We start from the raw sequence: 14593 nt of genomic DNA, 5'->3' as shown, positions 1-14593 counted from the left end.
TTATGTCACCTTACTCTTTGTTCTGTTTGTCTCAGATATCTTTCTCCATCCATTTATTTTCATCATTCAATCAATTATGTGTTCTCATGTTTCAGACATTTCTTTTTTATTGTCATGTTTCTACATGTATTTTTTAAAATCTGGCTTTTTTTTTTTTTTTTTTGGTACTGGAGATTGAATTCAGGAGTGTTTTGCCACTGAGTTCTATCTCCAGGCCTCTCCCCCAGTTTTTTGTTTTTGTTTTTGTTTTGTTTTTTTAATTTGCTCCTCCTTTAGTAAAGACATCTTGATTCTGATCCAACAGGCATTTCCACATTATAGATATATTAGCCCATATTCTTCTAGCAGGTTTGTGTTATTTTAAAATTTTCACTACAGACAAAGGCAGATAAGGTTAAAAAATACATCTTAGCTATTTTTAACTGTACAGTTCAGGAGTGTACAGTGTATTCAGTCCAGTACGTTCACGTTTTTTTGTAGACAATTTCCAGAGCTCTTCATCTTGCAAAACTGAAACTCCATACCCGATAAACAACTGTTCCCCATTTCCTGTTCCCCTGTCTCTCAAATCACCATTGTACTCTCTGTCTTTATAAAATTATCTACGCTGGGTACCTCATTAAAGTGGGTTCATATGCTGTTGGCCTTGTTGACTATCTTGTTTCATTTAGCATATTGTCCTCAGAATATATTGTTCATGTTATGGTATACTTCAGAATTTCCTTCCTTTTTAGGGCTAAATAATATCCTTCTGTGTGTGATGTGCGTGTGAGATGTTGTATATATCTATTCATCCATCGGTGAATACATGGATTGCTTCTACCTCTTGACTAATATAAATTGTACTGCTGTAAACATAGGTATACAAATATCTCTTTAATACCCCGCTTTCTATTTTTCTAAGTATATATCCAGAAGTAGAATTGATCCCCAGACCTTTTTATTTTGAGACAGGGTCTCACTAAGTTGCTGAGGACCTTGCTAAGTTGCTGAGGCTGGCCTCAAACTTGCAATCCTCCTGTCTCAGCCTCCTGAGTCACTGAGATTATAGGCATGTGCCACCATGCCCAACTTCTAGTCTATTTTTTTAACTAGCAAGTTTATTCCATTTACTCTATTGAGATTATTGATTTTCTCCAGCTCTACTGAAATATAATTAACAAATAAAAATTGTATTTCTTTAATATGTACAATGTATTTTAACTATTTTCTACCATATTACTCTGTGCTGTTTGTTCCATTTTTCTGTTTCTATACCCTTTAAGCAACAATTCCCCATTTCCTGTTGCCCCAAGCTCCTGGTAGCCACAATGCTACTATCTTTTAGATACCTCTAAAAATAGTCATATAGTATATGTCTTTTTCTGACTGGCTTATTTTAGCATAATGTCCTCAAGGTTCATCCACGTTACAGCATTCTATATGATTTCCTTCATTTTTAAGTTCAAATAATATCCCATATATGTGTATGCCATATTTTGTTTTATACTATATATTAATAACACATGTTTTATTTATAAACATCTCATTTTATGTATACACCACATTCATCTATCAATGAACACTTGAGTTGCTTCTGTCTCTTGGCTATCATGAATAATGTTGCTATGAACAAGGGTATACTAATATTTCTTTGAGAACTTGCTTTCAATTATTTTCAATATATAAATAGAAGTGGGATTTCTGGGTCATATAATAGTAATGTGCATGCTAATGTGCATGAGATGACATCTTATTGTACTTTTGATCTGCATTTCTTTAATGATGTTGAGCACCTTTTCATATACTTCTTGACCATTTGGACATCATCCCTGGAGAAATGCCCACTAAGTCTTTTACCCACTTTTAAAATCAGGTTATTGGAGTTTTTATTGTTGAGTAGAAATTCTTTATATATTCTGGATATTAACCCCTTGTCATATCCATATATATGTACATATATACACACACATACCTACACACACACACACACACACACACACACACACACACACACTCAATATTGAGTTCTCTGCTCTTCACATTCTAGATGACTCTTGTCAGCTTCCCCAAGCCCTTCTGTTGAAGCTCCCCAACTAGCTTGAAGTAGAACAAAAGCATCCCACACACCCTAGGGCCTCAAATATGCTAAGCAAGGGCTCTGCCCCTGAGCTACATCCCTATCCCCCTGGGGACTCTTCTTATGGCTCCAATGATCTCCATAACTTCTATACCAAATTCTTTGACCACAGCAGAAATTCCTAACCTGAGGTCTTTAAGAATCCCTTTGGGTCCATAGATAGAATTCAGGGTGAACTTAGGTGGGAAAAAGTGTGTATATATATATATATACACACACACACACATATATATCTCCTCTATTCAGGAAACCTTTAACATTTCCTTTGATGGAGGGAACAGGCAACAGACCAGAAGAATATCAGCACTGTGTGTGATTTTGTCACCAGAATAGTTAATTTTCATATCATAGTAGAGTTGTTGAAGACATTTTAAAATTCTTTACGCTCATTGCTACTTCAAAATTACTATAGTTGTTATAATGGCTGCTAGATCTTTAATGAATTAGCAAAGTATTATATAACCATATCACCATTTAAAGTGTATTGTAATAACTGTATTTCAGGATAATTGGCTTCCTTTATAATCTTATGTTTTATTTCATATGTATGGAAGCATTCTGAGAGTGGATCCAGTAGAGGCCATCTCTCTCTCACACACACACACATACACACACACACACAATTAAGAATTCCTGATTAAGGGCCCTCCCCCACTCTTGAGAGCTTTTTCATGACAGTTCACAGCCAGCCATCCTCAAAGAGCCTGGATCTAGTTGATGAAAAGCAGGCCTGCTGCTTGTCCTAAATAAGCTCTGGAGGAGGGTCAGCTTCCTCAGTGGCCCTCACCAGCACCGTCCCTGCTCAGCTGCCCAGGATGAACTTGCTGCTCCCAGCCTGTTGCTGTTAAAGTTGACAGGTACGAGTTCAGTGTTGATTTTGCTGCTGTTCACATTCTAGGAGACTCTTGTCAACTTCTCCAAGCAGTTCTGTTGAAGCTCTTCCACACACCCGAAATGAGACAGAAGCTCCCCGTGCACACCCCTTTGAGATGAGATGAGAGCTCCATTCAGTACCATTCCTACTTTTCATTGTAAAGACAGATGATGAGCTCAAGATCACAAGCCCATTTCACATTCTGTTGCCAGGTACCCTAGGTGGTCCAGCTGCTACCGGGTTGTACCTAACTCTAAGGCCTCAGTGGAAACCCAGATGAAAAGCATCCATTCTCACACCCTATTATACAATGTTAGCAGTGGTTTTAATATTTATAAACCAACAATCTCCCTGGAGGCAGAGTGTGAGACAGAGACTCTTGTGCAAGGGATTTATGGAGGAAGAGCCTTCAGGAGAAGGTGGGTGAGGGATGTGGGACAGGGCAGGGGAGTAGCTGAGCAAGGATGTGGATGGAGCTGGAGTCTAGGCCCAGGCTGATCTGCCTGGGAGCTCTGGAGTATTGATTCCAGCCTGTGAAATGGGCTAGCCTTTGGCATCCCTATGAGAGAAAGTCAGTCATAGGCTGAAGGCCAGCCCTGTGGTGGGGGAATTATCCCCCAGGCATTTCCAGGTGAGGTGCAGCTGGGGTGAATGCACTGACCTGCAGTATTAGTTTCCTTGGGCCACCATAACAAATCCCACAGAGTTGATGGCTGAAAAGAAAAAATCTATCCTCTCATAGTTCTGGAGGCAAAAGATTAAAATCAAGGAGTTGGCAGGGCCAGGTTCCCCTGATAGCTTGAGGGGACAAACTTTCCTTGTCTCTTCTGGCTTCTGGTGTCTGCTGATAGTCCTTGGGGTCGCATCACTCCAGCCTCTGCCTTTGCTTTCCAGCGCCTCCCCGTCCTCTTCCGTCTGGTCACCCCTTGCCTTATAGTTGTAAGGATCTCTGCCTTTGGATTTAGGACAGACTCAGATAATTTGGGATGATTGTATCTCTTTCCAAATAAGACCCTCTTTCCAAATAAGGTCACATTTGCAGGTTCTGGGACATAGACAAATCCCACTACACCCCGTGAAGATGTTTGGAGTGAGATATCAATAATATCTCCTACACAAGTAGTCCTCAAGCCAGTACCTCACTGGTATAAGCTCAGTGGGCTCTGCTGTTCCCTTAGCTGCCAGGGAGACTCCTGAGCACACAGACAGAGCACGGTTCCCTTTAAGCATGCCAAAGCTGGCCTGTTCACCTCTTGTAGAAACAGGACACACGGAAGCTGTCAGCTGGGTGGCCGCTCTGCTGGTAGAAATCTTTCTTTTGCTCCTCCCCCAGATTTCTTGTAGACCATCCTGTTCATGATTGTTCTAGTCATAGAGTCTGTTTCCTCCCTCTCCAATCAGCCCTGCCATGGGATGGCCCTGCCTAGGTTAGTTGAGTCCCCAAACACAGTGGCCTCACTGTTAGTCTGGTTCTGTCTCCCAAAACTGTCCAGAAGTAGTCACACTGGGGTGGTTCTTCTCCATAAAGTCATCCAGAACCAACGGTCTTGTCCCTGAAGATGACACCTTTATCTCCATGGTCCAGGAAGGTTCAGAGGCACCAAAGGGCTTTAGAAGAAATGGGGCGAGCAGCGTCCTTACAGAGACATGAGCTAAGGTCACACCTCACTTCTGTTTAGGCTGCTTGCTAGAGGTTTGTCACGTGGCCACACCTCCCTGCAAGGGAGGCCCCGAAGGTAGGCTCTTAGTGGGCCTCTCTGAGTCCAAGTCAAACTCAGAGGATTCTGTCATGAAAAGGAAGGAAGGAATGTGGGTAGCAGGTACAGTGGGCATTCTCTGCCACAGACACCTTCTGTCTGGCCGTTCTCCCTGTCCTTCTTCCTATGAACAAACTCAAGTTTCCCTGTGTCCATGGCTACTAGATGCCTCTCCCTCTTGAGTGAGTCCCTGTGGTATCCTTTTTAGAACAGGGAGGTAGCTCAGAACCAGGCCTCACTCCGCCTGTGACTTGAGAGGCCTTGTGTTCTGGGGGATGTGAAGGTGAGTTCTTAGGAAAGGAACTGACCCAGAAGTACCTCTTCTTCCACCTGCCACTTCACCTTGTGCAGAGCTCCGACACAGAATGTGGGTTTCTTTCTTTCTCATGCTAATTTTGACCCCTGTTAAATTTGAGTCTACTAAAACGCCTAATTTTCCCACATCCATCAGCCCAGGAATATATACCTATGCTCTTGCATTTGAATTTTTTAAGATAGAATTTTTTCTGACATACCAAAAAATTCACTCTTTTGGGGGCTAGGGTGGTGGCTCAGTGGCAGAGCACTTGCCTCGCATGTGTTAGGCACTGGGTTCAATCCTCAGCATCACATAAAAAGTAAATAAAATAAAGGTATTGTGTCCATCTACAACTAAAAGAAATATTTTAAAAAATTCACTCTTTCAAAGTGTACAGTTAGGTTGGTTTTTATTATTCACAAAATTGTACAACTATCAGCACTATCTAACTTTAGAATATTTTTATCACCCCAAAAAGGAACCTCATAGCCATTAGTAGTCACTCCTTATTCCCCCTCTGCCTGACCCTCTGGCAACCACTAATCTGCTTTCTGTCTCTGTAGATTTGCTTATTCTGGGCATATCTTATTAATGGAATCATATATTACATGGTCTTTTGTGACTGGCTTCTTTCCTTGGTATGGTATTTTCAAATCTCATATGTACTATAGTACATATCAGCATTTCATTCTATTTTGTTGCCAACTACCATTCCATTGTAAAAATGTACCAGTTTTTATCTATTCATTCATCAGTTGATAGATATCTGAGTTAATTCTAATTTTTTAGCTATGGCGAATAATGTTGCTGTGAACCTTTACACACAAAGTTTTGTGTGTACAAATGTTTATAACTCCACTGGAATTGCTAAGTGATATCGTAACTGTTTCATATTTTGAGGCAATGTGCAACAGATTTCCAAAACAGTTGCGCTAATTTATACCCCACCAGTAATGTGTGAGGTTCTAATTTCCCACATCCTCACCAACACTTGTTATTGTCTAATTTTTTATTGTAGCTATCCTAGAGAGTGTAAAGTGCGGATTATCCTTATGTTTTTTTTAAATTCCTACATTTCCCCCCTTTTTCACATTTTTTATTGGTGCATTGAGTGTTGTACTAATTGTAGTTTTTTTTTTTGTTTGTTTTGGAAAATACAATTTAAAACATTTTATTGTAGTCATAACAATATTTATATGGATTCTTTTTCATTTAATGTGGTAAATATTTTTAATATTTATTTATTTATTTTTATTTATTTTTTTATTGGTTGTTCACAACATTACAAAGCTCTTGACATATCATATTTCATACATTAGATTGAAGTGTAATTGTAGTTTTTATTTGCAGTTTCCCCAGACTAATGATATTGAGCATCTTTTCATATGCATATGAGCCATTTGCATGTCTTTGGAGAATGCCCAGATTTTTTAATTTGGTAGTCTTTTAAGAGTTCTTGATACATCGTTGATATGAGAACCCTACTTTAATGTAGAATTTGCAAACATTGTCTCTCATTCTGTAGACTGTTTTTTCACTTTCTTTGTTTTCTTTATTTATTTTTATGTGGTGCTGAGGATCAAACCCAGTGCCTCACATGTGCTAGGCAAGCTGTCTACTACTGGGCCACAACCCCAGCCCAATTTTTTGTTTTGTTTGGCTGGGGATTGAACCTGGGGCCTTGTGCATGCAAGGCAAGCACTTTACCAACTGAGCTATATCCCCAGGCCCTCACTTTCTTGATAGTGTCATTTGAAGCATAGATGTTTTAAATTTTGATAAAATCCAATTGATCAAAATTTTCTTTGGTCACTTGTATTTTTGGTGTCACATCTAAGAAGGCATTGACTCTTAGCAATATTCACTCCTAGGTTTTCTTCTAAAATTCTTATATTTTTAGTACTTATATTTATGTCTATGTTCCATTTTGGGTTAATTTTTGTAGTGTAAGGTAGGGGTCCAACTTTTAGTTCTTTGAAGACTTCTGAGGGATCAATATTTTTCTTTAAATACTGATAGAATTCACCATTGAAACCATCTAGGCCAGGCATAGGGGTGCACACCTGTAATCCCAGCAGCTGGGGAGGCTGAGGCAGGAGGATCAAGAGTTCAAAGCCACCCTCAGCAAAAGCAAGGCTCTAATCAACTCAATAAGATCGTATCACTAAATAAAATACAAAATAGCACTAGGGATATGGCTCAGTGGTCGAATGCCCCTGAGTTCAATTCCTGATACCACCCCCACTCCACCCGAAAAAAAAAGACAAAAAACCATCTGGGTTTGGTATTTTCTTTGTGGAAAGCTTTTAAATAACGAATCCAATCTCTTGTCATGATTCTGTATGATTTTCATGTCTCTTCTGAGGTTGATTGTTCTTTCTTTTTTTGCAATGCTAGGGATTGAACCCAGGGCCTCACAAAGGCTAGGCAAGTGCTCTTCCACTGAGCTACAACCCAGACCTTTTTAAATATTTTATTTCAAGACAAGATCTCACCGAGTTGCCCAGGCTCACCCTGAATTTGCAATCTTCCTGCTTCCTGAGCAGTTATAATTACAGGCCTGTACCATAATGCCCTGTGAGTCATTTTCAATAGTTTCTGTCTTTCTAGGAACTTGTCCATTTCATCTATTTTTTTTTAAGTGGATTAGCAAACAGTTGTTCATGTGTTTCCTTATAATTCTTTTCATTTATGTAAGGTCTGTTCTGATTTCCCCTCATTTACTCCTGATTTTGGTAAGTTGAGTCTTTTCTTTGTTAGAATCTAGCTAAGTATTTGTCAATTTTGTTGATCTTTAAAAAGAAAAAAGTCTTTTCATTGATTTTCTCTTTCCTATTCTCTATTTCATTTACTTCTACTCTAATCTTTATTATTTCTTTCCTACTGTTTTGTTTCTGCTTCTTTTTCTAGTTTTATGTGATAGATTTGAGATCTTTCTTCTTTTATACCATAGGTGTTTACAGCCATCAGTTTCCACCTGGGTGTTCTTTAGCAACATCTCATAAGATTTAGTATGTTGTGTTTTTATTTTTGTTATCTCAAAGATTTTTTTTTATTTCTTCTTTGACTCATTGGTTATTTAAAAGCGTATTATTTCATTTCTCATTTCCACATATTTGTTGTGGATTTTTTTCCAAATGTCCTTTTGTTATTGATTTCTAAATTTAATTCCATTGTGGCCACAGAACATACTTTGTATGGCTCTAATCCCTTAAAATTTATTGAGGCTTTTTAAATGACCTAATATTTAGTCTTTGTTACAGAATTCCTATGCATACTTGAAAAGGATGTTTAATTTGCTGTTGTTGGGTGGAGTAATCTATGATTGTCTCTTAGTTCTAGTGATCTATAGTGTTGTTCAAGTCTTCTGTCTCTTGGTTCTTCTGCTGCCTGCTCGTTCTATCCATTGTTGAAAGTCGAGTAATGTGCTCACCAATATTGTTACTGAATTGACTGTTTCTTTCTTCTACAATGCTCCAATATAGCTCCATTCCCCCCTCTATGGATCATTATGATGATCAATAGTATTACATCTTTAAACATTGTAAGCCTATTAATCCAGAGCACAATTACTGCTTTATGCAGTTACCCTTTAAAAATAGAACATATCTTTACAGTAGATTTTTAGAAAAAAATGAGTGGAACATATAGAGTTCCCACACATGTGCAGTTGTCTTTCAAATTAGAGAGGAAAAGAAAATAATGAAATGTTCAATCCTTTATATTTATCTGTGTAGTTACTTATTTCTTCATATGAATTTGAATTATTTCCTTGTGTTCTTTTATTTTTAGTATTTCTTACAGAACAGATCTGTTAGTGATGAACTCTCAGTTTTTGTTTACCCAAAAATGTCTCAATTTTTCCTTCAAAATTGAAGTGGATAGTTTTGCTGGATACAGAATTTTTAATTGACAGTAGTTTCTTTTCAGCACAATATGTCATCTCACTGCCTCCTGATCACCATGGTTTCTGATGATAAGATAAAATTTAATATTATTGAGGATCTGTTATACATGATAAGTTACTTCCTTTCTTGTTGCTTCTCAGATTCTTTTGGTACCAGGGATTGAACTCAGGGGCACTCAACCACTGAGCCACATCCCCAGCCTTATTTTGTATTTTATTTAGAGACAGGGTCTCACTGAGTTGCTTAGCACCTCACCATTGCTGAGGCTAGCTTTGAACTCGAGACCCTCCTGCCTCAGCTTCCCCAGCTTCTGGGATTACAGGCATGTGCCTTGTGACTGGCGCTTCTCAGATTCTTTTTTTTTTTTTTCCCTGTAGTTTGAGCATGATATATATTTGTATGGATCTTTCCAAGTTCATACTACTTGAGTTCATTGAGCTTCTTGGATATACCAGATAATTTTTTTTTCATTAGATTTGTAAAGTTTGGGCCATTATTTCTTTTTAAAATTTTTTAAATTATTTTTTAGTTGTAGATGGACACAATACCTTTATTTTATTCATTTATTTTTATGTAGTGCTGAGGATCGAACCCAGTGCCACACATGTGCGAGGCAAGTGCTCTACCACTAAGCCCAGCCCCCGGGCCATTATTTCTTCAAATACTTTTTCTCCCCTTTCCCTTTCCTGCTTTATGATGTCCCATAGGTTTCTTAGGCTCTGTTCATTTTTTTTTTCCTTCTTTTTCTTTGTCATCCTAAGTTAGATCATCTAAAGTCTGTTCTAGTTCACTGAATTCTGTCAACTGTATTCTGTAAACTGAGATACGCTTTTGAATTCCTTTAAGGAATTTTTTCATTTCAGTTATTGTCCTTTTCAATTCCAGAATTCCAGTGGGGCTTTTTTAAAAAAATCAATTTGTATATCTTTTTTTTTTTTTTACTATTTGTTTTTAGTTGTCAGTGGACCTTTATTTTACTTATATGTGGTGCTGAGAATTGAACCCAGGGTCTCACACATGTTAGACAAGTGCTCTACCACTGAACCACAACCCCAATCCTATATATCTTTTTGATATTTTCTTTCTGGTAAGACATCCTTCCTTACTTTTCATGAATTCTTTAGATATGGTTTCTTTTAGTTTTCTGAACTATTATAATAACTGATTTAAATTCTCTGTCTAGAAAGAGTAGTATCTAGGCTTCCTCAGAGACAATTTTCATTGACTACTTTATTTCCCATGTATGGACCTGAATTTCCTATAATTTTGCAAGTATCAAAATTATTTGCTGAAAACTGGACATTTTAATAACATAATGTAGCACCTTTGAAAATCAGATCTCCCCCGTGTTTTTGTTACTGTCTCTGTTTAGTGACATTCCTGAACTAATTCTATAAAGTCTGTATTTCTCAACATGTGTGGTCACTGAAGCATCTACTGTTAGCCTAGTAGTCAGCTCATGATTGGACAGGCATCTCCTGAAATGCCTTGAACCAATAAGCCTTTAACTCTTTGCAGAGAGGCTGTTGGGGGTGGGGAAAATGTGTTTATTGTTCCAGCAATTCACAACCCTGCCTTGGACTCTACTTCCCACTTGGGCAGAAAGTTAGGGGTGGGGTAACAGCCTTCCCAGCCCTTTCCTGGACATGTGCCCTTCCCTACACACATTCGTGCTTTCCAGGAATGTTAGAGCCTTTTGGCTCTGAACATCTTATTCCTCTGCCTTTTTCCCTTAAAAATTTTTGGCCAGATTAATTTACCCCAACTAGTATTGCTGCCTCAAGAAGCTGCAATGTTAAACAACTTTTGTTATTTTGTTTATTATTTCTAACAAACACCCTGAAGATAGAGTTTTTCCCACTGAGCAAGCTCTGAGTCAGGTCAAATAACAAGTTCTAACCAGGGCTAGTGTGGTGCCACCAAATGGGTCAAATAGTGACACATGTCTAAGAATACAGCTTGTTGAGAAGCTCCAAACCCACTTGGCTCCTTTGGGTAGTTGCAAAGATACTTTTTTTAAAACAGCTATTATGCTTGCAAGGCTACTAATTTTCAACAAGGCTGGGAGAGAGGGATGGAAATAAAGAAAGTTAATATCACCAAACTTCTTTTTTTATAAGCGTAATACTTCTTGATTATATGTTCCTTAGGTTGCAAACATTTGTCAGTTTTCAACTAAAAAGTTGATTTTGACCATTTTTGTCAGTGTTCTTGTTGCTTTATGAAAGAATGGATCCTCAGATTTACTCTGCATTTCTCAAAGTCCTGTCCCTGCACCTGACATTTTAAACTTGAGAACAGGATTTGACATTGTTTCCTGTTAAAAAATAATTGGAGACTTTGGTCCAGCATGCATTATCATAGTCATTTTTGATCCTTTAATTTCATCATGAATCAGCACACTTGCTGTGGAGCAGGCACTATGATAAATGTTCAGGAAAAGAGAGAGGTTTAAACGATGATTCCTGCCCTCTGAGAGCTTACAGAGCAGTCCAGAGGTCAAAATATAATTATGTAAGAAACATTTCATAATTATGAAAAAAAATCAGTGATCTTGAACATAGGTCAGTTGAGGTTGTGCATATTACATAACGATAAGAGGAAAGAGAGAGCAATGTAAGACAACATCTGATAAAACCTTCTCCACCAATGGAAACGTTCCTCACTGACCAATATGGTAGCTAATAGCCACACACAGCTATTGGGCACTTGGGGTATAGCTGCCATGACTGAGGAACTGAATTTTTAAGTGCATTTAATTATAATTAAGTCAGATTTAAATAATCATATGTGATTACCTTATCAGATATCACAGCTCTAAGACTTCAAATATTTGCTTGATTGGCCAGGATGATCCTGGAGTAGAGAGGAAGTGGAAGATTCCCTCCCGTGGGCGGACCAGGGCTCTCCTCCTTGGCTCCCAGGAGGAACAAGCAGGAACTTTGAGCTGTGGACACTACCTGGTGTGTGGTTGTGCTTCCTATCCAGTGGGTGTTGTTCAGTGACACTCTTGAAACAGATCAGGTCTAAACCACCTGGCAGAGGTCAGCTCTAGTGTACCTTGTTAGGGGCAAATTTAGATCCCAATTTAGAGCCCCAAAGAACCAGTCGCCTTCTTAATGGAGTGGTCACAAAACAAGCCCACACTAGTGTCCTCTCCTTCTGTCCCTCCTACCAGAGACTCTGTGCTTCCACAATTCACCTGTAAGCACAGGGTTCTGTCCAGGACCCATTTGGCAATTCCCCTTGAGTTCCAGAACCTCCCTGCTGGGTCAGTGCTGAGGTGGGACTTTCCCTCTTGCCATCCAAATGACCTGCACTTCCTTTCCCTGCCCCCACCCTTTTCAGAGCTCAGAGCATTTGAGGGAGAGAGAAGTGGAGGAGTTTTGGGAGATATTCCTCCATTTTCCCTGGGAGTCCTATAGGCCAAGATGCCAGTTGTAAGGACTTAATAGGAAGATCTCTAGGGCAACTGAAGTCAAGCTCAGGGCCCAAGTGGTCCTCATGCTGAGGTAGAAGTAGAGCTGGGGACCATGCCCCTAGCAGAAACTGGAGGAGGAGAGTGCAGAAGCAGAGGCAGCCTGGGAACCATAATGGTGGAGTAGGGAGAGCTAGAGGATGATACCTACACCTTGAATGGTAAGTTCTCTCTTAAAGTGAAGGGTTATTCAGGGTTAGGGACTCAAGCCAACCTGGGGTGTGTGGCCATGTGACTTAGAACAAGGACTGTCCCCTCTTAGCCTCAGTCTCCTAATTTGCAAAGTGGAGCTGATAGGTCACCTGGTAGGGAGGTTGGGGAGGGGATGGATGGGAAGATGTAAAGGAGAGGATGCGGTGAAGTCAGATGTTTATGCAGTGCACAGTGCTGTGTCTGCCATGGTGCCATTTCTTCCCTGCCACTCTGCCCTGAGTGATCTTCTGGAGTCTAAACAGCAGCAAGAACACTCAGAGCCAAGGAAGAACTTCCTGACTCTGATCACAGTCAGAGATGAGCAGGAGAGCACAAGCCTGGGGTCTCTAGGGCGGGCACTAGGTCTCTCTCTTAGTAGAAAAGGGCCACACTCAGCCTTCTCTCTATTCTCTCTGCCCTGGGTTGCTGGGCATATTGTGAAAATGCCAGACCTTGCCAACACCACCCTACCCATCTCTCACATGATCCTTAAAGAGGAGGTGCCGAGGTCTCTGCCCCTGGAGCCCAACACATCATCGTGCAAGGCCAGAGGAACAGAGACATCCATCCTTCAATCTCTCCCTCCCCCCACATCCCCATGTCACCCACAGCTTGCCTTCCTCCTCTGTGGCTTCTTCTGCCTGTCCATCACCTGCCGCCATCCCTCCTACTTTTCCTCTACCCTCATCTTCTTCTGTTCTTCCTGTGGAGTTCAGTTATCTTGCATTCACAGAAGACTCCCCAAGCTGGGGAAACAGGCAAGGGATGTGTATGTAAGTGTGTCCATACAGGCACAAACAGGCTTAATGCTCAGGCCACCCACTGTCACCAGCTCCACATGGAGTGCCCTGAGTCCTCCCATCCGCAGCTTCTCCACCTTTCCTCCCCTCCCTCAGGCCCTATTTGGAGAAAGTGGAGTCACCACCATTCTTCATGGGCAGCTGGGGGCCCCTGAGCAGTCTCTCCACCCCTTTTTCCTTCTCTTCAGGCCCCATGCCCAGCCCTGAGGTTTGGAGAGCCTGGTAAGTGCCCTATCAACATGTTAATCAAATTACTTAGGAGCTAAAATTGACGCTGTTCATTAATTATACAAGATTATGCTAATTGTGCATGCAAATGCATGCAGGGGAACAGAAGGTGTTCAGGCGCATGGTGGGCCATTAGCATAGAGGATGGGGTGCGGGTGCATTGGCATGCTAATGTATGCGCCCTGGCTATTTATAGTCCCCCAGCCCATCTGCACTGCAGCCACCTCTACCCTGGTTGGGGATCCTGGTGAGGCGACCTGGACCTGGTCTGGCAGGTGGTTATGGCCCTGGGGACTCTCTGACTTAATTATTACTGGAGACCAAGACCAGGGAGTAGCCCAAGCCACCTCCATATGAGCCTGAACAATTTCAGCAACCTCCTTGTTCACCTTCCCTTCTCTCACTTAAGCCCTTTGGTCCTGGCTTCTCTCTGGGAGGAAATGACTCTTCCAAGTGTCACAGTCAGTAAGACACTCTGTGCAGACTTCCCATCTCCCCACAGGGCCCACATTCCATATGATTTGGTGCCAACCCCCAGGCTATCCCACGCTGTTGGTATACTTCTCCCGGAGTGGTGTTCTCCAGAGCTGTTGTTCCCTGTGCCTTCTACTTCTCTGTGAGGTCCTCTAAGACCCAGTGCCCAAGATCAAATGTGAGCTGCAGGAATCCTTGCATCTCTCACAGGGAACACAAGTGGCTGCCCCCAATGACACTTGGCAAATTATCCTGCCACACCTACCACGTGTTTTACTGGTTGTTCCTTGAGTGTCTGTCTTTCCTATTGGATTATAAGTTCCTTAAGATCTTGTTCGCTTCTAGATCCACAACACCTGACATGCAGAAATTATTTAATCAAAAACTATAAGTGGGTGTGGGAATGAATGAGGGAACGAGTGGGGTAGCATCTGTACACTCCCGTCCCAGAGCTGAGAGTAGAAT

General features: G+C 40.7%; 1 protein-coding gene across 12 annotated transcripts in view; it reads left to right on the top strand.

Annotated features, from left to right (window-relative positions):
• Ebf4 (EBF family member 4) overlaps positions 1-14593 on the top strand; it is a 64745-nt gene that overhangs the window by 31941 nt on the left and 18211 nt on the right. For 8 of the 12 annotated variants that reach the window (XR_013439586.1, XR_013439585.1, XM_078051522.1 and 5 more), the window contains exon 8: positions 13523-13648. The exons of 2 other annotated variants lie outside the window; for them this stretch is intronic. Coding sequence is in view for 8 of the 10 variants with exons in the window: in XM_078051522.1 (XP_077907648.1) it covers positions 13523-13648 (126 nt within the window). In the remaining 2 variants the exon portion in view is untranslated. The remainder of the gene's footprint in view (positions 1-13522; positions 13649-14593) is intronic. 2 more of the 12 variants (XM_078051524.1, XM_040274144.2) reach the window with 1 other exon arrangement.

The sequence above is a fragment of the Ictidomys tridecemlineatus genome, chromosome 5, assembly GCF_052094955.1.
Source record: "Ictidomys tridecemlineatus isolate mIctTri1 chromosome 5, mIctTri1.hap1, whole genome shotgun sequence".
Taxonomy (NCBI): Eukaryota; Metazoa; Chordata; class Mammalia; order Rodentia; family Sciuridae; genus Ictidomys; species Ictidomys tridecemlineatus.
The sequence above is the reverse complement of the archived record's forward strand: the minus strand, read 5'-3'. Positions and strand labels throughout refer to the sequence as shown.